Source organism: Pectinophora gossypiella, chromosome Z (assembly GCF_024362695.1).
Source record: "Pectinophora gossypiella chromosome Z, ilPecGoss1.1, whole genome shotgun sequence".
In the NCBI taxonomy this organism is placed as follows: domain Eukaryota; kingdom Metazoa; phylum Arthropoda; class Insecta; order Lepidoptera; family Gelechiidae; genus Pectinophora; species Pectinophora gossypiella.
Window position 1 is genome coordinate 8,026,603 of NC_065433.1, and position 21,631 is coordinate 8,048,233.

The 21,631-nt window shown below is 38.8% G+C and overlaps 3 protein-coding genes across 3 annotated transcripts; 1 reads left to right on the forward strand and 2 right to left on the reverse strand.

Moving 5' to 3' along the window:
- Nucleotides 1-1,267: 1,267 nt before the first annotated feature.
- On the reverse strand, nucleotides 1,268-8,372 carry LOC126380528 (uncharacterized). Its single transcript, XM_050029997.1, has 8 exons — nucleotides 8,292-8,372; nucleotides 7,787-7,966; nucleotides 6,790-6,875; nucleotides 5,663-5,833; nucleotides 5,164-5,307; nucleotides 3,908-4,048; nucleotides 2,057-2,179; nucleotides 1,268-1,370 (listed from the first exon to the last, which is right to left on the reverse strand). The coding sequence occupies exons 1-8, from the start codon at nucleotides 8,370-8,372 to the stop codon at nucleotides 1,268-1,270; spliced, it is 1,029 nt and encodes a 342-aa protein (XP_049885954.1).
- Nucleotides 8,373-9,055: 683 nt separating this feature from the next.
- Nucleotides 9,056-16,667, forward strand: LOC126380505 (staphylococcal nuclease domain-containing protein 1). Its single transcript, XM_050029963.1, has 10 exons — nucleotides 9,056-9,209; nucleotides 9,555-9,676; nucleotides 11,548-11,851; nucleotides 11,940-12,110; nucleotides 12,191-12,416; nucleotides 12,644-12,860; nucleotides 13,244-13,447; nucleotides 14,108-15,086; nucleotides 15,175-15,414; nucleotides 15,594-16,667. Exons 1-10 carry the CDS (start codon nucleotides 9,159-9,161, stop codon nucleotides 15,765-15,767), a joined length of 2,688 nt encoding a protein of 895 aa, XP_049885920.1. The 5' UTR covers nucleotides 9,056-9,158; the 3' UTR covers nucleotides 15,768-16,667.
- Nucleotides 16,668-18,831: 2,164 nt separating this feature from the next.
- LOC126380523 (protein ABHD13) lies at nucleotides 18,832-20,994 on the reverse strand. The gene is made up of 5 exons (XM_050029991.1): nucleotides 20,704-20,994; nucleotides 20,062-20,290; nucleotides 19,736-19,929; nucleotides 19,493-19,653; nucleotides 18,832-19,406 (listed from the first exon to the last, which is right to left on the reverse strand). The coding sequence occupies exons 1-5, from the start codon at nucleotides 20,834-20,836 to the stop codon at nucleotides 19,104-19,106; spliced, it is 1,020 nt and encodes a 339-aa protein (XP_049885948.1). The 5' UTR covers nucleotides 20,837-20,994; the 3' UTR covers nucleotides 18,832-19,103.
- Nucleotides 20,995-21,631: the final 637 nt, after the last annotated feature.

A 21,631-nucleotide genomic window follows, 5' to 3' on the forward strand; every position in this document is an offset into this window, starting at 1 on the left:
CAAATTTCATAACTTGTCGAAAAGAGGACTTGACGAATTACCAATTTGACATATGACGGACTTGACCATAGTCGTTATATTCATGTCACTGAGGGACTGACGTCATTATAAAGGAACTATGGCCGTAGTTACATAAAACCTCTGACGTCACTATTGCCCCTCGATGACGATACTGTCCACTTTGTGATAGGTTTTGCACCCGCTGGACATTTCGGGATTTGGACCTTATGGACCTAAAGGTAGCCAACCAGTAACTATTTCCCTGAACAGTGTTACCGATTGGCAATAAGAGCTCAGGTAACAACTTGTGTGTACTAAATGAAAGATATAATGAAGTATCCATTGTTTTATTAAGTATTTTCATTAACAACGTCATACTTGAAGTTTTTATAGACAAAGAAACAAATGGGACAAGTCGTAATTTCCAATACAAATAAATTAGTAACTGAATACAATTCAAACAACTGCCAAGCTTATTAATTTGACTAGAGGCTTTATTACATTCGCGACTATAAACAGTTTGATTAATACTGAAATGCAGGAACATTAACAACAGACCATATACAGAACTGAACTGGGTTTATGAGACCAGGGTAGTGGTACACAAGAGTTGGACGCGCGTTTACAATACCGTGGGGCGGCGGTACAAAATTGGTACTGATTAGTTACATCATTTTCCAGAACACTGAGCTAATATCGTACGTAACGTGATTACTGTATAGAGGTAAAACAAAACATAATAAGAAACAGAGGAACATCAACACTGTTTTCAGGTTTTCTTATAATGTTGAAAGTAAGTACATATGTAGATATAAAAAATAAAATACAAAATTAGACATTCGTTCGTCAATTAGATACACTACTGTTGTAAGTTGATGATCTAACACTTAATCATGAAACTGTAATCTTAATTACTATGACTCGTCAAAGAGACTCTAGTCAAAGCTCAAGAAACAATAAATCAAAGCTTGGCAGAAGCTATACCAAACAATATTGTAAAAATAAATCATCAAAAAATTCTCGACGAGCTTTACACACTGGCATCGATAAAAAGAAAGATAAATTCACCGTAACTTTGAACGCGACTCGTCCACGTGTTTCGATTACATCTAAAGATTGAAAAGAGTTAGGATTGAAAATAGAGGTTTGTTAGAATTGGGTGTGTTGTAAAATGGCCCTTAGTGTTCTGTACAACATTCGAAGAGTACAATATGAGATACGGGACTCAGATGGGGTGAAGACGGCAGAGCCGCTGTGGGGGGAGGATTCAGTACACCTTCAGCTGGTTCTTGTCGTCGAAGCCAGCCGAATGCCCGGCGTTGCGCACTATGAATGAGTTACCGTCGAAATGCATCCGCCGTTCCCCTCGTCTGCAAAGTTAGCATAGGATCAATATTTTTATTTAATGTTGACTATTTAAAGATAACTCCCTTATTCCTATTAGCGGGGAACTTATAGTAATTTCTGATAATCAGCTGTCTGTTTGACGGGCAGAATTACAACTCGCACCATACGCCTCTGAGGGTTCATTTTTACCACTGTGGTACGGAACCCTTAAAAGCTAGACACAGAAACTCGACTCTTAGAAAATGGAAGGCCAGCATTACGTATCCTTAAATCGATAGACATTTGTGTCAAGGGCGCCTCCGCTTTTCGTTCATTCTTACATCTCATAATCACGAAGGGGAAATCAAACAAGTTAAAAAACCCTTTACAATAATACAACTTACACTTGCGTCTTGTGTTGTGAAAGTAGAGTTAGGTGTTTGGGCCTGAACCACTAACGGCTTAACGTGCCTTCCGAAGTACCGACGAATCATCTTACTTTTCGGATAATCAGAGCAATGTGATAGTCATACGGCTGATGATGATAGTCATATTGTTAAGGTCAGTTTCACAAAGTGATATCGACACCACGACGACGCTCTGAACCGAAACTCACGTTTTCTTAAATATTGTACCGGATGACAGGCCTCCGCGCTCGCCATTCGCCCAGCCGAATAATAAATGGCATGCGAGGCAAATCTACGATAAGTCACGTCAGAATAATAATTACCGCACGAAGAGGTGCTGCGTCTGTCCCAGAGACGCCGTGCAGTGCAGGAAAGGGCTGGTGATGGAAGCAGACCCGTTGCTGGGGCTCGTACGCAACTGGTACTTGTGGCTGCAGCGGTGGATCCTGAACAATCAACGTACAATCATACTTATATAACATAAACAGCCCATATACATCCTACTGCAATGCACAGACCTCCCCGGAGGTCGCAGGTTAGTGGGTCCTCTACCAAAGTACAATAAATAAATAAATAATGGTGCCAATTCTGAAAATTTAAATAGTCCGTACGTACATGCATACATGTCAACCGACAGCCACTATACCTATATCGTTGTTGTAACATATCAGTCCATCGAATGGAATGTTGTTTGCGGCACGATGGGTAGTGATGGAGTCCCGACGTGCCGGCAGACTAGTAGCAGGAAAGTAGGATGAGTAGTAATAGCGAAGAAAACAGTAAACACCAACAGGAATACACAGTTTATTAAATAGCACTTCACAAACAAGAACTTAACGAAATTATGACGATGCTATATAAAATACGATGAAGGATTTATGATCACATTTAAAGTTAGTGGGCACGGCCAGAGCTAAGCAGTATAGATGTTACTCTTATCAAGGTCGGGGATGCAAAGCGTCAGCGTAGAATAAAAGGAATTGTGGAATGGAATGAGAATTTGGAAATTTAAAATGATCGACGGTAAGAAGCAAAGGCCAGTACGTGCAGAGTTTGTACTCTGCTACAAGTTTATTACGTAAACAGACTTTACGTTACATATAAACTATCCGATAGATTATGAGATCAGGAAGCATTACCCTGTCAGCACGCTATTAAATGTCAGGAATAAGGGCTGGACTACTGACAAGGTAGGTGCTTCTAACACGTGCCATTTAAGTGTATAAAAGTAACATAACGTAAGGTCACGACTATGTTCCTAATTGGGGTAGTTACAGCTACATCCATCGCAATATCACATACCTACTCACCATTCCCTAAGCACCCACGCTTCACCTATCTATAAGTATTATGTTTACATTTGAGAAATTTATGTACTGTATACCTATGGAAAAGTGAAGAAAACTTTGATAAAAACAGTCACAACAAAAGAGATTAAATCTCAAAAGTCAACTTTGTGATACTCACACCCTAGTCATGCTCACGCCTTGTCGCTTTCCACGTGCGAAGAGCCACAAGTAATCAAACAATTTGCAGCTACTCCTGATGTTTATCATATTGAATATCAAGAGTAACCGTGGGCTTTGTGAAACTATTGTAAATATAGCCTGCTTTTTTAATTTAGTAAGTACTTATTTAAAAAAATATCATTTGCCTCCAGGTGGATCCGAACCGTAAAGATCGTGAGGAAACCCGCTAGTTCAACGAAACTAGTCAATAAATAAAAAAGGAACCGTCAAATCACAGCCATTGTTATCTTTTGGCAAGACTACCGCATTTCTAAGGAAATGGATGGTCGTGATTTATTCAATTCAGTGTAACGTGTAGGTAGGTACCTACAGTTCGTATAGTTAGAGATCATCTACCTATGTTGTTAGATTATTATTATTACAAAAATGTTAAAAAATGTAAGTACTTTAGTCTTTGTGTAAATGATTCGCATATTCACTCAATTACCCTGGAACTAAAGGTATTCCATGTTCGATAAAAGTGTAACAAAGAAGCATTCCAAGGGCAATTAATTGATGATATAAGACTTGAGTAAATTGGTGTATGAGTAATTGGTGTACGAGTAATTTGGTTTTGGATGTACGCGCTCACTCAGACATTGCAGGCGGCACGACGGGTCGACGACGCCTCTTTGGATTCAAACAATTTGGATCATTTCCACTTACCTAACAAGTCCATCGGCGGTCTGGCTGACGCGGACGTTGTTGATGATCCAGTTGTCGATGCCGTCGTCAGTCAGCCAGTACTGTGCTGCTTGCAGCAACGACAACGCTTCGTTCACGTACGACGGCCCGTGCCGCGACTCACTGCGTACATAGTAAAGTATCTGCTTCTTATCGTGTAGGTAATGACGTGGATTACCAACCTTATCAACCCTGGTGTCAGGGTTATTATTGAGCCGCCAAAGGCCCCTGACATGGCTCATGTAACCACTACATACTTACATCAGTAAGTAGTAACCGGGACCAACAGCTTAACGTGCCTTCCGAAGCACGGATCATCTTACTGTCGGACAATCAGGTGATCAGCCGGTAATGTCCTAACCAAACTAAGAATTACAAAGTCATTTTTGTGATATGTCCCCACCGGAATTCGAACCCGGAGCCTCCGGATCGTAAGACCAACGCTCAACCACTGGACCACAGAGGCCGCTGGTAGGTATCATGTATAGATAAAAACCTCGACATACACAGATCAATCGTACGATGGTTGACCTGTTTGATTGAATGTTATAATATGTTTCATGGCACTTATATAGATGAAATAACATCTCTCGATCAATCGGAGGGGGTAAGGGGCGTAATCCACCATGATGTTTATCAGGGTTGTGGGGTATGGCGTTCTTGGATAACCCGTGCGAATTAACGAAACATGTCGCAGTATGCAACCCCCTCGGGCACGTTTCCAGGTTATTTACATGAGATTTACTTGCTTCTTTTATTAAAAAAGCTAGTCTTCGATTGAAGTAATGTATCTTAATTGTCCGGATGTTTGAAGAGTTGTTGGTGTTAGTAACATCGTAACAAAAACTTTGATAGGCGATTCAGACCATGCTTGAGTTGATATGAAGCGGATTTTTCCGTAATTGAAAATAATTTAAACACAAACAATTACATGAATTTTCCAAGAGGAAATTCCACTTGTTCTCATTTCAGAATCATGGTCTGAATCATCCCCCTCAGCATTCTTTACGGTGTAACTAACACGGGTTTGACGCAGAATGTGCACTTCGCATAATGTACACTCGATAAACACCTGTTAGGAGAGCAGCTGCGACATTGTTATTAATGTTTCTCTGAAATAGACTGCTTTTAGCGATAAGGCCGCCTTCATCCGCTTTAGGGTTGACAAACTGTTGTGTGCAATAAAGTACTCTCCAAGTATCCGATTTGGCTCTTAAATAAAGGGTTTGTCTACTAACTTGTAGAAGACGTTGAGGGTGAAGTCCTGGCTCATGTCGAGGAAGGTGTCGGTGGTGGTGCGAGTACCGGCCGCGTCCACCAAGTACACCAGCGCGCACTGCTCCGCCGTAAACGACACGCCCTTGTACCACATCTTCGCATACCTTCATTCACAACAGATTCATAAACTATAGCGTGATAATAGAACTTTCCGACACTTTACGACAAGACTGCAATGTTTCCGCAAACGATACGTCCAACAGAGCGAAGTGGAAGGAGAAGACTCGGAAAGCAAACTCCACCACCATGTGGGAATAAATAGTGCAAGGGAGAGAAAGATTATGCTTGACAAGACTAAGTTATAACGTAGCATCCGCCTGTATCTCCGAAGGGATATGTACCTATAGAGGTGTACAGTCGTAATTTCAGTTTCCTTCGTAGCAGACTTTCTTAGGGCACGCCGAACATAATAAATTTCCCTAGTCTTTCTTGCTTGATATCAGATTAAAGTGTACCTACTTGTTATTGCCCTGTTGATGGCGGGCTTGGATCTCGACGCGGGAGCCGTAGTGGTAGACCCTGCCGTTGGGGTGGATGAGGGCGGCCGCGGCGCCCGAGCGGGACAACGCCAATATAATGTTGTTCTTCGCGTTGGTCACACGCACGGCGCCGTCGATTGTCATATCGACCCTGCCAAATTAAACGCAGTTCTTAAAACTCATATCCATTTACTCAATAATGAACGGAAGTTGTACTTAGCAACAAGCGGACAACTCACACCACTAGGTGCATAACGTTTATATCCACAAAAAAACCTATACCAACCACAACACAATGCGTATAACCAACCGCAACAATAAGTGGTACTTAACAATCACTTAGTAAGATGCATATGATAACTCTTGCTAATACGTATAGAATGGCAACTCTCCGCTCCCCGTTTACCTCACTCCCCTCGGTCTCACTTTAGTCTTCAATCGTCAGACGTCACACAGATGTGCGTATACGATAACGTGTTTGAGTAAAAGGAGGTTTTTCTTATGAAGTGTCCGGGGTGCGCTCGAGGTATATAGAACTATAGCCCTTTGTAGTCGACGGTTTTTAAAGACATGCCCGGGATAAGCACCCATTCTACCTATCTGTATGTACTCTGAGTGCAACAGAATAGTAGGTACTTACGTAACGATATTATATCGTGTAAGTACAGGAAAAACAAAATATTTTCCAGACATTTTTGTTATATTTATATCAGCAATATTGTCACTAACTTGCCTAATCATATTGGACAAAGCAATTCTTAAGCAACCAGCAACTACGCATGCCCCGAAGCATGCTATGCAAATCTAAAATCAACTAAGTACTTACTTAGTTATGTTTGACTAGCAACACTATATACAACAGTTGCTGTATTCTAGTAGCAACTGCGAATATCATAACGACTATATCTCAATTGCGGTATTCAGAGGTACTTACATCCGCCGCAAGATGAACTATAAGTACCCACACTTTACTGAGCTTTCTGTTAGACCAACGTGACAGGTGACGAGCCGCATTGGCGTCTATAATAATCGCCCCAACTGTGTTAGTGACTGTGATTGCAAATATCAAGTGAGTAAAAACTAGTGTTAATAAGTAGAAGGCCTTACTTGACACGCTCCCTCAGCCTGAGACAAATAGTGCCGTGCGGGGTCACAGAAGCGTTGTAGCCAGCGCCTCCAACGACGTCAGTAACCTAAACATATCGCTTATTTTTTTATTATTGCCCTAGCTCAGGGAAATTCATTACTGGGATTAAAATAAGATGTTAACATTAAAGTAGACCCTTCGATATAAATTGTTTAACATAGATATTTGATAGTTGTTTTCAAAATAGCGAACGGAGCGCTGTCTTTATTATCAGACACAGTCTGTTTTCTTCACACTATTACCTATAGGTACTTACTGTTATTTTCAGTTAATAATTAATGAATTAAGAGTATCGATTAGATGCGAAACGTCGGCTTTGAAGCCCAATTCACATACATACGCGCCGCGGGTGCACATACAAACTTAAATATTATGACAAAACAATCCCGGTCCGAAACGCTCCCTATGAGGCCTTTGTGTGCATTGAACTTTAATATATCTCACCGCGCAACCATTCACTCCGCCAAGCTTCTGCACACTATTGTGCTGCATTGAGATAAGCCGGTTAATGAAGACAGCCAAACTTTATTATACCAGAGCCATTTCAAGCACGAAATACTATAATCCTGGCGTAGAATTTGCAAGATACATAAACTCACGCTGGCAGTCCCTAATGGGTTGGGTAGAGCCATTATACGTTAAGTGACCAGAAGACAAGTTGCAGTCTCTTTTAATACGAGGCCCTAAGTAGGTAGGTAGGTATAGATATTGGAGATGACAAACTGCATAGTTATTAAGTGACAAGCTCATCGGACTTATGGACTATTGTTCTTCATATTGGGATAATTGTTATTCGAAATCATCGTCGAAAATAAATTGAAAAAAGACGTGGAAGAAATGAATGGAACTCTTTTACTCAACAGTAAGACTACTTGAGGTGATAAGGACTATGTTTATATAGCAATGTGTACCCCTGATAACTAGGAATGTAGTACCTAGGAATAAAGACAGTCTTACCTCGAGGTCTCGCCAGGTGTCAGCGTGGTAGATGTCGTCTCCGGGGTAGAATGGGGCTTTGCGCTGCAGGGGTGCGCGCCATGGCGGCTGCCAGCCGGCCGCACCGCCCAACTCCGCTTGACCCAACCCACCTTCGAGGAATTTACTGTAGTCTTGGAAAGCGGACAAGTTTGACTCCTCCTGTAGCATCAAAACAACCCGCGATTAAAATATTCGGACAGACACCGAAGCCTCTTTTTTTCTAATTTATTCTCCTGCCTCCTATTTATTCTCCGCCCACCTCGTTCTTTTTCACGCTTTTGTTGGGTCTAAAATTCCCAAACATACTATTAGCTATTATGTATAGGTATTTAATCTAAGCAAAGTCCAAGAGCATTTAAAAATGGGTAATATACCAATCACCAAATCAAGCACTTAATAACTCGAAATAGATGCAACTGTGCTCGGAGCATAACAATAATTGGACACCTGTTGTTTTAATTCCATGTTTTACCTGAAAGTTTACCTGATTATAAGAATGTGCTGTGTACACGCTCCTTGGGCGTACAGGCATAGACACATCCTTTCTAAAATCTGCACTAGCCATTTTAACACTTCTTCAACTTAAAACTGTTAAGGTTATTCACTATTTTAAAAAGTACATGAACAACAGTGACTATCGACACTGGAAAATGCTACATAATCATACTTCACTATCGGCGGGTTGGAAAGTAAATTGAAATTGAAAAGTCAATTGTCATTTATTTTGTTCGATATTTAAAATTAGTTTTTACTTCTCAGCGGCATTGCTAATATTTTTAAAATTGCCGGGCACAATGATTAACGATAAAGTTTCTATAGCAAAAAAATTTAAAACGTTCCCTGCACACGAGTCACTTTCTCGTGCGCAAAGATAAAAAGAAGAGAGAAAAGTTATCTATTAATAATAATAATAATACATAATTATTATATATAAAAAAGGAAGTACAATAAAAATAAAAAATAAAACGTCCGTTAATAGTAGCTCAGTTTCTGTAGATATAGGCTCGCATAATCTACGCGAAATATTTGACCTACCTTTATTTATTCGATTCATTTGATTTCTTCCTTTCTAATCAAGTGAAATGACGTAAAAACGTCAGTTTTAGTTTTTAAGTCATCGAAATTGGCTTTATATATTGTATATCCTTGCCTATGTATATTATACTCTTTGGTCGTCGAGAAACAAAAAAAAATCATTGACACGCAGGACCACGTTCTAAAGAATTTTTGAATGTGGTAACCCTGGTAGTCGGCCACGTTTCGCCATCGGCAGGCTTGTTACTAAGCCACTCGTCAGTTATTTGTAACTTCTTCTTCATTTATCACGTTATCAAAGTAGTATCTTTTAAAAATGAGTGCTCCAGGAACTGCCCCTGCGTATAAAATTGGAATAGTAAAGCAGGTAACACATTAATTTGATATTTATCGACGTCTAACCAGGGTAGGCACCTCGTGCCGATTTCCTATGGCTTGCCCTGTTGGCACCGCACCGCATTTGCTTTTGAATTCAATACCTATTGGGTATACTTTCGTTATAGTTTACTATGTAATTTTTGACTATTTTTACGGTGAAATGTTTGTGTCCATAATCTGCACTGCTATTGTAGTCAGCCAGCTGGCTAATGTTGACTTGTGCAATGATATTAGGGTCGTGTGATGTGATTGTTAAATTCGCTTTCATGCACTTTCACGTGGGGTCAATTTAGGATTATTTTTAATATGTTTATGAGTGCATATGTTGTTGTAGGTATTGTCAGGAGACACGATTATAATAAGAAAGGCGCCGATAGGAGGGCCTCCACCTGAGAAAGTAATAGCGCTTTCGGGAGTGACGGCCCCGAAACTAGCTCGCCAGAGGACCGCCAATAAGTAAGTACCATATGCTTCCATCCTAGTAATTTAGCAAACCACGTAATTTTCACCACCCCGCTTCATCTTCACTGGGTGATGGTTATCTACTAGGGAAAATACAACAATACTTAATTCATACTGGTCCTATAAATCATGCCTTTATATGCTTGTAAATATCACTCATGTGCTATATGTACCTACCTATCTTAAGTTATGAAATAATCAAATTTAGGTCACCAAAATTATTGTTATGCATGTTATATTTTAGGTTATTTTATTTCATTGCAGCAAAGTTCAGATCATAATAAACCTCAACAATATGTACATTACATTATTAAATATATAAATTACTAAATGTAAAATAATTATATAATTTGTATATATTAACTTAACTGTAATTAATATTTGACATAAAAGTGAAAGTAAATTATTTGATGAGTTGGTACACATTCTTTAGTAATTATTGCATTAGCGAATTGATCTGTTACATTACATTTTGTGTCTTGTTTCTAAGCTTATGATCTGCATACAAATTATTGTTTGTTTGTTATCATAACAAAAACAATAATATCACAGTTGTATTGGGCTGTTCCCATATTCAAATAGGCAGCCGTAAAAATATTATTTCAACATCAATTACTTAGTTTGTTTCTTTTATGTGACTGATACAGTAAATAACTAGTTACTTAAAAATATACTTAATACAATTACAAAACTAAGTGTATTATAATAAAGATATCTAGTTGGTGTCACAATAAAATTATAGACTATATTGGTATATTACGGTTAGCCTTAGTTAAATGTAATTATCTCATCCCTCTTATAGGTACCTAGACATCAGTAAGAAGTTCTTGAAGACTTGTGGCTCACTGTATTAGCATCGAAAATTTGGCAAAAGCCAACATTAAACATATTCCATACAGCATAAAGCACATATATATTTCTATGAGCAATTGGTTAATTACAGTCACAGGGCCTAGATTGAAATTACCATTTGGTAGTAAACAGGTCATTATTGTTACTTAGTTTAAACAGATTACTATTGTGTATATTATTCAAGTAAATATTTATTCTCATATTAGGCATCTTGACACATAGTACTTATTATCTGTGCATACAACTACAACTGAATGCACTTGCACAAACCTCATCTTGACTCAACATAACCAAGTGCTACTTCGTACTTCTAATTCTGTTTTGTAAAATTATGTATCTATGATTCCATCTGTTACTGCAGGATAAAGCAATGCGAATGCACGTTATGTAAAAACATGCCTTTTGTACTGTGAATGAGTTATTTATAGCATTATGTAATGTAGCATTGTGTCCTCTAACATGATGGACTAATGTTATGGGCGATAGGCTGATCCCTTATCACCATAAGGTTCATCATATCCATTTTTGGACTTCGTATCAACAGTGGCTGCAAGTTGTCTTTGATTACTTGTGGCTCTGCCCACCCCATTAGGGATTACGGGCGTGAGTTTATGTATGTATGTAATGAGGATAAAAACTAGAAACTATAGTAGCACTGCTGGGTGTCCCTAAATTTTGACAGTTCTGCATACTAAAATTCATGATAAATTAGGAAATGTGTGCAAGGTTGAGTGTGTTCTGATCTTTATGAAATACATGTAACACTGCGTTTTTGTACTTAAATGCTACACATAGGGGTATAACATATACAAATATACCCAAACCAATAATAATTGTTTGTTTACAGCAGTAGTAACACCTGATAAGGGAAATAGATAGTTTTTATCCTCATTGAACTACTATAAACTTTATGTGGGAGAAATATAGGCAGCTATATTTCTCATAGCTGCAGAGCTATGAAGTGAAAATGAAATGTATACAATGCTAATATATCTATTTATAATTGTTTTCAGCGACAATGAAACTAAAGATGAACCATATGCATGGGAAGCACGGGAATTTTTACGGAAAAAGCTTGTCGGCAAGGAAGTGATTTTCACCTCAGAGAAGCCTCCCAATTCCGCCACCAGGGAGTATGGCTATGTGTGGGCCGGCAAGGACCCCACTAAAGATGAGAACATTACTGAGGCACTCCTTGCTGAAGGTCTGGCCAAAGTAAGAGAGGGTGGAAGAAATATACCACAACTGAAGAGGCTTGTTGAAATCGAGGATGTCGCCAAATCGCAAGGAAAAGGCATCTGGGGAACAGACCTTCAGGTACATGTAACAAAATATTATTCTAAACTCATGTGTACACTGCCTAAATGCTATTGCAATTATTAATATTCATGTCTTATTTCAACAGGAGCACATTCGAGATGTCAAAGGTGTCATTGAGAATCCAAAAGCCTTTGTAAACAAATTCAATGGCCAGCCCATTAAGGCTATTGTTGAGTATGTCCGAGATGGATCAACAGTCAGGCTATGCCTTCTGCCGGACTTTTACCAGATTACACTTATGCTGTCTGGAATCAGAGTAAGTGGTAACATCAGTTTCATATATATGCAAAGTTACGAGGAAGGAATGATTAACCTAATTTATTTTGTTTGTTTTAGTGCCCAGCAGTAAAGCAAGATGGCGAATCAGAACCCTACGCTGAAGAAGCTCGGTTCTTTGTAGAATCTAGACTGCTGCAGAAGGATATTGAAGTGATCCTAGAGTCTGTAAACAATAACAACTTTGTGGGCACCATCTTACATCCCCAAGGAAACATTGCCGAGGCTTTGCTCAGACAGGGATTCGCGAAATGCGTTGACTGGTCTTTAGCAGTCATGAAATCTGGTTAGTACAAAAGTTTTGATATGTTTACTATAATTTTTGGGGTTTGTCTGCCCATGCTTTTAAAAGTATCAAAATATGTGCCACAACTATTTGGCTTGTAGTAACATTACTCTCAAAATGTCAAGAAACATTATCTTGAAAAGTCTGTCACCTGTGCATGGGCTTGTGACTCCAACAATTGTTTGTAATCAGGGGTCTACCAGATTTTTATAAGCATTATTGTTCAGGTGCGTCGACCCTGAGAGCTGCCGAACGCGCGGCCAAAGACGCCAAGCTGCGCATCTGGACCAACTACGTGAGCAATGCCCCGATCATCGCTGCCAAGGACAAAGAATTCAGCGCCACCGTGCTCGAAGTGGTAAATGGTGACGCCCTTGTTGTCAAGATGTCCAATGGCACCACCAAGAAGATATTCCTTGCCAGCATCAGGCCACCTCGCGAAAAGTAAGATACATTCAATTTAAAGCCAGACCATCAGTATAAAAAGAGATTCGCATTTTTCATGGAAACACTAAGTATAGTCAAGCCTATGTGAATTGATTTGTAGTTTAATATTCCATTTAAATAACTTGCTTACATGAATCAATATCAGAGACAGATTAATGACAGAGCCACAACTTGCGAGCACTTACGAAGGTGTCAAGTTGCAAACCGAATTTTTATTTTTTATCAATAATCAAAATCTTAATGTAAATATATGACAAGATTCTTATATAGAACTGTATTTTATGCCTAATTGCATAATAATAATTAACAATGTAATCAATTTGAACTCTCAACCAAAGGAAGTATCAACTTGTAGTTTGATTATTTTGTAATCTGCTCAGGAACAGCCCAGATGAAGAAGGGAAGCAGTCACCAAGGCCTAAAGGTTTCAAACCCCTCTATGACATTCCTTGGATGTTTGAAGCTCGAGAGTCCCTCAGGAAAAAACTTGTTGGCAAGAAGGTTAATGTGACTGTGGACTACATCCAGCCTGCTAAAGACAACTTCCCAGAGAAGATTTGCTGCACTGTGGTAGCCAGTGGAACGTAAGTATTATATTTAATTTAAAAACTAATTTATGTTATGGTTAGAAACAAAGACAATTACAGGTTACACAAAAACAGAATAAAATATTTACTTAAGCACACTCATAAATGTCTTAAGACATGCCCAATTCGCTATGTAAGGGACAAAAAAGTTACGCTAATTCTAAAATCATTTCGAGATTTCGTCTTAATTCAACATTAGTGTTATTACATTGAGGAGCTCGGTGGCGCAGCGGTAAACGCGCTCGGTCTGCGATTGTTGAAGTTAAGCAACTTTCGCAAAGGCCGGTCATACCTCAAAAAACAAATTCATCTCGAGTTCCTCCGTGCTTTGGAAGGCACGTTAAACCGTTGGTCCCGGCTGCATTAGCAGTCGTTAATAACCACCAATCCGCACTGGGCCCGCGTGGTGGTTTAAGGCGCGATCTCCCTATCCATCCATAGGGAAGGCCCATGCCCCAGCAGTGGGGACGTTAATGGGCTGGTGATGGTGGTTGTTACATTTAGTAGAATTACTCTTAAGAATCACTTTCAATTGCCTTGCTGTACCATGTAGGATAGGCACCAGCAACTACGTTTGATGGAATTTGCTTATCTCTTAGTGATGTGTATACATTGGAAATGTTTAAGAATTATTGAAAATGAATAATTTTGTTCCAGTAATGTTGCTGAAGCGTTGGTGTCTAAAGGTTACGCAACAGTTGTCAGATACAGAAATGACAATGATCAGAGAAGCTCGCATTACGATAAACTGCTAGAAGCGGAACTGAAGGCGCAGAAAGCCGGTATCGGTGTCCATGCTAAGAAAGACATCCCCACGCACCGCGTCCAGGACACGAGCGGTGACGCTGCCAAGTCCAAAAAGTTCTTCCCGTTCTTGAAGAGGGCACAAAAAACAGAAGCAACTGTAGAGTTTGTAGCGAGCGGTTCGCGTATGCGACTATATATCCCCAAGGAATCTGTCGTGATTACTTTCCTGCTAGCTGGAATTAACTGCCCTCGAGGTGCCCGCCCGGCCATCGGCGGCGGCGGCATGCAGGACGCTGAGCCCTTCGGCGAAGAAGCCTTGCAGTTTACTAAAGAGAAGTGTCTACAACACGATGTAGTGGTTACCATCGAAGAGATGGACAAAGCCGGCAACTTCATCGGCTGGCTGTGGGTGGACAACGAGAACCTGTCCGTGTCGCTGGTCGAGCACGGGCTCGCCTCTATGCACCACACTGCCGAGACCTCCGAGTTTGCAAGAGTTATTAAGAACGCCGAAGAAAATGCGATCAAGAAGCGTCTCGGTATCTGGAAAGACTATGTCGAAGCAGAAAAGGAGACTGAAAGAGAAAAGAATGCACCAGTCCAGGATCGTGTCGTGAAATACGAGAAGGTCATCGTGACTGAAGTTACACCAGAAGGGCACTTTTATGCTCAGAGCGTCGATTTGGGCACTAAGCTAGAGGCTTTGATGGAAAAGATTCACCAAGAGTTCAAGGCTAACGCTCCTCTGCCCGGTTCATATGTGCCACGGAGAGGAAATGTTTGCGCAGCTCGTTTCTCTTTGGACGATCAATGGTACAGAGCGAAAGTGGAAAAAGTGGCTGAAGACAAAACTGCTCATATCTTCTACATTGATTACGGAAACCGCGAGGTAAGTTTTGGTACAGCTGTATATTTATATGTATTGTGTTTTTTTATAAAATAGTGTTTGAGGTCGATAATACAAACATTGTGTGTAGGTTGTGAGCAGCACACTGCTGGCGGCGCTGCCGGCGGGCACGGAAAGCGACCCGCCGTACGCGAGCGAGTACACGCTGTGCTGCGTCAAGTTCCCGGCGGACCCCGACGACAGGCTCGAGGCTGTACGCGCGCTCTCCATGGACACGCTCAACAAGAAGCTGCTGCTCAACGTGGAGACGCGCGGCTCCCCGCCCGCCGTCACCCTCGTTGACTCCACCACCAATCTTGATCTCGGCAAGGTAATTCCTTAAAATAAGTCAATTTCAAAGCGATAAAATATCTTTCTTACGTTTAGACGGCGTATCTATATTAGCGATAATGTTGACTATTGATGACGACATTTGTAAATTCGTTCACTTTAGCTTGCATTTTTGACTATTGATGATTTCTAACAACATATTTATATGTTGTCATACAGAATCTGATCAAGGAAGGGCTCGTGCTGATGGAGAGCGTGCGCGACCACCGGCTGGCAGGGCTGGTGAGCGAGTACCGCGCGGCGCAGGAGCACGCTAAGAGCTCGCGGCTCAACCTGTGGCGGCACGGCGACATTACTGAGGACGACGCTGTTGAGTTCGGAGCGCGCCGCTAGCGCTCGCTTCCTTGGTACGATGCTACCACCTCGCCTTCGCACACGCTCTACTGTGCCACGTGCACTCAACTACACGTCGAAACCATCGTCTACACCCTCATATACGAGTTTTTGTGAAGGCAACCATGTACATAACATGTCTTTAAAACATCTCCCGCTATGAGAAGTGCAGTGTGCAGCATATACATATGAATTTTAAAGAGTTGTGACTGTGAATGAACATTCTATATGTATCTCCGATGTATTTAGATATCATATTAATGTTGTCTTCCCAAAAACGTGAATCTGCTATAATTCTCAATATTTGAATCATGAATCCATATAATTTTTTTTTTTTGTTTTGAATGATTAGGATAATGTGTCAAAAATTGATTTATATTGGTACTAATCAGTAATTTATAAGTTTATAGTGTTTTGCCCCGCGAGCAGTGACGGTGAGAGGATGCATCCTATTCGTACTTGTGTGTGTGCACGCATTACTACGTTAAGTATGGTTGTAAGTAGGTATTCTTTCTTGTTAGAGGGACCTATTGTGAACATCCATGATTTAAAATATTTACTACTTATAATGAACTTCTCTATTTTTGTGAATACAAACAACCATGAATTTATAATTATGTGAAAGAAAACAAATTGTTGAACATAATTTTTGAATTTTTTACATTTTAGTTTATCAGGAAATACAAATAACGTAGTGTTTATTATGTCGTTGTTAGTTTATTTATTTCACATATAAAATCTATTATCATATCATGAATTACTTTCACTGTAGCTTAATTAACTCTTGCTTAAATTGTATATTTTGTACTTTGTTGAGACATGTCTGCTAACCGCCGCTCTACTATTCCTAATGGAACTCTCTTTCTTTCAAATAATAGTTATTTACTATTTTAAGAGCCAGCAAGTGTTTTTATTGTCTATATATATCTGCTACATAATCGTACTTATAATATTGTGACCTACCTCTTCCTCCTGAACGTTTATAAAGTTTACATTATAGTACCATGTGGTGCGTGGATTGTTAAATAAACTTGATATCTTGAAATACATATTTTAGAAAAAGGTTGGTTTTCCTACGTTGTCACATTTTCATACTGTTAGGTGTCTAAATAAAACAAAAAATAACTTATAAAAATATTTCATTAATAATATTTTTACGCTTGCGGTCAAACACATAACCCACCATTTTGCTTCGCAGCAGTCGGGCAAAAGTGGGAATCATACAACTAGTGCCTGTAATTGCTTAGCATGAAGTCAAAAGAAATTTGGCACAATCGCCCAGTCGCAAGTGTTAATAAGTGACTTAGTGCATATACTGTGTATTATTATATTGACATAATTACTATTCTACAGCAGATGACTGCTAAATGACCCGCAATATTGGCAGGAAGTAATAGGTCCTCTTCAGTGTTGAAATCGAAATTTGGCATCATGAAAAGTTATGAATGGTGAGGCAAATATTCGCCCAGACATTTTTCATAGCGACTATAGGTCAAGACTATAAACTAGTGATAAGACAATTTGCTTAATGACTCGACAGGGTTACTTCTAAGTGGCTGCAAAATCTTAACAAGATATTAGTATAAATGTAAGCTAATGTAGGCAAATCATGCTATTGTCAATTGCGTATGACGTATTTACAATTCATACCATATTTTCCATTACTACAGAAATAATAACACTCGGAATTCCGAAATTCATAAGTTTTAGTCATTTAACGATCCTAAGAACTAATTAGCTTTATTAGAACAGCCATTTCAAAACAACCCTTACAGCACCTGCTGGATATTCTGGAAGTATAGAGCAGTGCAATCAGAAGCCAATACAGGATTTTACATTGAAAAGCACCAGTTTAATAAATAAAACTGAGAACAAATATATAAGGCTGAAGATGTATTCGGGTTAGGGGAAAACACGATTACAACATGCGCAATTTAGAAACTGATTCTTCTGTTTCCTCTGGATAATAATAATGCAAATATATTTTTGACTATGCAATCTAAATAGGTACCTACCACTGCCATGTTTATCCATATACTAATTATGATAAGAAATACTAACCTTTTATTATTGAAGAGATGGTAGATCTAGATTGTATGATAAAAATATATTTGCTTGATGAGAATCAGTGTCTGCGTTTAGACGCGGCCGCGTTTCCTCTTACGTATTTTTATCGTATGATAAGCACAGGAACTGTAGTGTGCATTGGATTATTTTGAAATTTATGTCTACATCAACATGGAAGGAGCCATTTTGAAAGTAGACAGAGTTGAACTACATCTGGCACACACGTACAGGCGGAACAAATACGGTTCAGCGCTAGCAGATGTGATGGTTCCACCTATCGAGTTCGTATCTAATTTACTTTTATTTTGCTTAATCAATGGGGTCGAATTTCAAATAAATTGAAAAAACATGCTTTCCAGCCATATCATAAAAACAAATTGAGCTTGGAATTGTTCTTCCTAATACGATGGACTTATGGGCGATAGACCTATCAGCATACAATTCGTTATGTCCAACCATACATACTATTATTCGTTATTCTATGGTCCAACTTAGGATTTTCTAGTGTTTGCAAATTGTCTTCTGATTACTCTGCCTACCATATTTATGTGTGTATTTTATTTTATGCTCAAGTAGTTCCATGTGCAATGTGAAAATGAATTAAGCTACAGAAAATACTAGAAAAAGATGTAGGTATACATAGGTAATAAAAAAAGTCTTACAATAATACTATCAGCAAAAGTAATCCTGGTGTATCCCACTATTTCCACGGGAATACAAAATTTAAAAAAATAGGACTAGTTATTATACATTATGTCCCACTACTCGTATTTCCATTGCCAAAAACGCTGCGACAAAATAACGCTGCTAACATGCTGCATCACTTCTTATGATGACACATAGAAACTATTCGTTAATAGTATAGTATAACAGAAATACTGGGGTACACCCGTCCTTGCAAATGACGTGGTAAGCGGCAAGACGCAATGCTTCGCCATATACAAAAAAAAGTTTTTCTTTCATTGACAAATATTTTGCAACTAAAAATACAACTATGTAGAAAAATACTCGTCTATTTGGCTCACTTTAAGAAGGGTTCATACAAAGTATACAACTTGGTAATTTACTTTCAAATCTTACATTTTCTACGTCCATTCAGCAATAATTCCACAGATTGACATCAAATAAATATTGACTCTTTAAACTCACTCATCATTATCAACATTTACTTTGTACTACATTTTAATTTCAGAAAAATATTTTTTATTTTTACAAACTGGAATAAAGTTTACATACTAAAGATTTATTGCTAAAATTGAACTACACACCCTAGACTTCATGTACAATGGTATGCCTAACGGATGGGTTTTTAAGATCATCGTCAAAGAATGGGCCTATAGCATCTGGAATGGGGGGAACATTGACCAAGAACTGTTGGATGGTGGAGTAGTAGTCGCGGCAGGTCCAGGTGTCGTCGTGGCCTCCGCCAGGCATCACTACGATCTTCTTGCAGATGGCGCCGCACCTCACGTAGAGTTCCTTTGCCATTGCCGGGGGAACCAATGCATCATTAGATCCACATACAACTAATGTTGGTGTCAAGACTGTCCCTATTTTCTTCGAAGACATGTACTGAAAAATATTTGTCAATGTAAAACATTGCTTGTAGAAATGAATGCTCTGTGTGTAGATAGTGGTATCTAAAAAGCTGCTTTTACCTTGTTTTTATGACAGAAGTAGGGCAACCACAGCAAGCATTTCCACTTCAGTATTATTTGTGCCATGTCAGGTATGCTGGTGAAAGTATTCTCCACAACCAATGCCCATATCTTGTTCCTATATTCCAATCTGGAAGCTAAATCTATTGCTACTGCACCACCTGCAAATAAAATATGGGCAATAGTTTTAAATATGTATGGTAAACTTTCCACTGTAGGATTTGGTGAAAAAAGGATACTAACCCAATGATCTCCCAAATACTATTATTTTGGAACGATCAATATCAGTTCTCTGTAAAAGATAGTCCAAAGCTGATTGTGCGTCAACATATAGCCCACATTCTGAAGGAGAGCCCTCTGATAAGCCATAACCTCGGTATTCCACCATTAGAATATTAATGCTCAGTTTGTGATAGAATCCAGACACATTGGACAACCTATAAAACGAAAAAAATAAGTTATTGAAAATTGTGAACATAAATTCATAATTTTTATTATATAGTAGGGTTATCTGGCAATAAATTTATTATATTCTTATTCTTAACAACCAGCAAACTTTAAAAACTGACCTTTGTCCCATATTGCCAGCATTTCCATGGAAAAATATCATTGTTGGTTTATGATTACTATTGTTGGCTTGTTTTATTAGAAACATATGGATTTTGAGGCCATCTTTGTTGTTAATTTTAATGCTTTCATAAGGCAATTTATAGTTACTTGGCTGAAGAACAAACACTCTTGAATCTGGTGGATCATTTGGGTAATACAGCAAAAGGTCTTGTGCATGGTATAGGATGCCTGTAAAGAAATAATGTGACAAACTGGTAATTAAAAGTAACAATGAAGGATTGCAGGAAATAAGTATAATTTTTATATTTTTAATATGCAAAAACTAACAGCCAGAACAAAGAGAGTACAACAGATAAAACGGAAGGTGTATGCATGTATGTCAATCTTCATAAAATCTGTTATAATACAGTACCCTTGACCTTATCTATAAATAAAAACATTGTGAGATTAGTGTTATCATTTATAACTCTTGAATATGGTGGATTCAAGCCGATTATCCTGTTTATCCTTCTTACAACGGAGAAGAAAAGTTTAAAGATTATTCCAATAATACAAAGGCCATTGAAAGTTATTTTCGATTGATGATTGACCCCCGTTGCAACACAACGAGTGACCTAATATACACATCATTCTAATCGTACCTGATATTCCGCAGAAGAAAACCGCGAAGGCTGTTAGGAATCCATAAAACCAAAATACGATTACACTGGAAAACAGTGTGAGAGTAGACACGACCCATAGCCGATAAAGTATCACACGTAGTATATGATACATTCCTTCAAAGTTCACTCGCACAATTTTTTACCATTTTCTAACTCATTTACATTGAAAAATAAGATTAATAAGGTAGATTAGAAATATTTTTTATCGGTGTGTCTAATCATTACTATAAAAAGTGTCAACTTTGACTGGACGGATGGATAGGTTAGTCAGGTTAGTTTGACAACTTGACAGTTAAGGAGTTGTTTGCGAAAGAAGGTAGGTATAATTACACTTCTCATCAAAAAAATCGAAACACTTCCGTTTTCATTGTTTCTGTCCGAATTTAACACAAAAAAGAATTCATACGATGAAAAAAAATACATAAATGTATAGCTGGCAGTTTGGCCATTACAGTAATAAGCGAAAATTCTAAATTCAAAATTAGAATTTCATTTGTTTATCTTATAAACGAAATGAATCACTGTTTTGAGACAAATGTGTGTTTAGGGTTGGAGTACATTTAGCGTTTAAAAACTAAAAATTGGCGCCTATCCTTAAACTTTTTGTTTTTTATTTCAATACTGTGACTTTGGGACGTCTGAAAAAAGGGTTTTTTTCTAAAACGTATGGATACTTCGCCCACAGAAGCCGCCCAAGTTGTGGCATTGCTGGATTCTGGCCTTAGTCAGCGTGTTGTGGCTGCAAGACTGCATCTAAGCCTGTCATCTGTTCATAGAGTCTATAAACGTTATCGGGAGACTGGTTTGTTCACGCGCCGTTCAGGATCTGGCAGGAATCGGGTCACTTCTGAGCGAGATGATCGATTTATTGTAACAACTTCTTTAAGAAATCGACGCCTTAACGCTT

Coding starts and splice junctions, on each gene's coding strand:
- LOC126380528 (XM_050029997.1), bottom strand. CDS start 8,372: ATGGCTAGTGCAGATTTTAGAAAGGATGTGTCTATGCCTGTACGCCCA. Junction 5,834..6,789: donor AGGCTGAGGGAGCGTGTCAA/GTAAGGCCTTCT, acceptor TTAATTTGGCAG/GGTCGATATGACAATCGACG. Junction 1,371..2,056: donor ACGCAGCACCTCTTCGTGCG/GTAATTATTATT, acceptor CTAACTTTGCAG/ACGAGGGGAACGGCGGATGC.
- LOC126380523 (XM_050029991.1), bottom strand. CDS start 20,836: ATGTATCATATACTACGTGTGATACTTTATCGGCTATGGGTCGTGTCT. Junction 19,930..20,061: donor GCTGGCAATATGGGACAAAG/GTCAGTTTTTAA, acceptor TTCGTTTTATAG/GTTGTCCAATGTGTCTGGAT. Junction 19,654..19,735: donor AGTATTTGGGAGATCATTGG/GTTAGTATCCTT, acceptor TTTTATTTGCAG/GTGGTGCAGTAGCAATAGAT.
- LOC126380505 (XM_050029963.1), top strand. CDS start 9,159: ATGAGTGCTCCAGGAACTGCCCCTGCGTATAAAATTGGAATAGTAAAG. Junction 9,210..9,554: donor AAATTGGAATAGTAAAGCAG/GTAACACATTAA, acceptor ATGTTGTTGTAG/GTATTGTCAGGAGACACGAT. Junction 12,417..12,643: donor TTTAGCAGTCATGAAATCTG/GTTAGTACAAAA, acceptor ATTATTGTTCAG/GTGCGTCGACCCTGAGAGCT.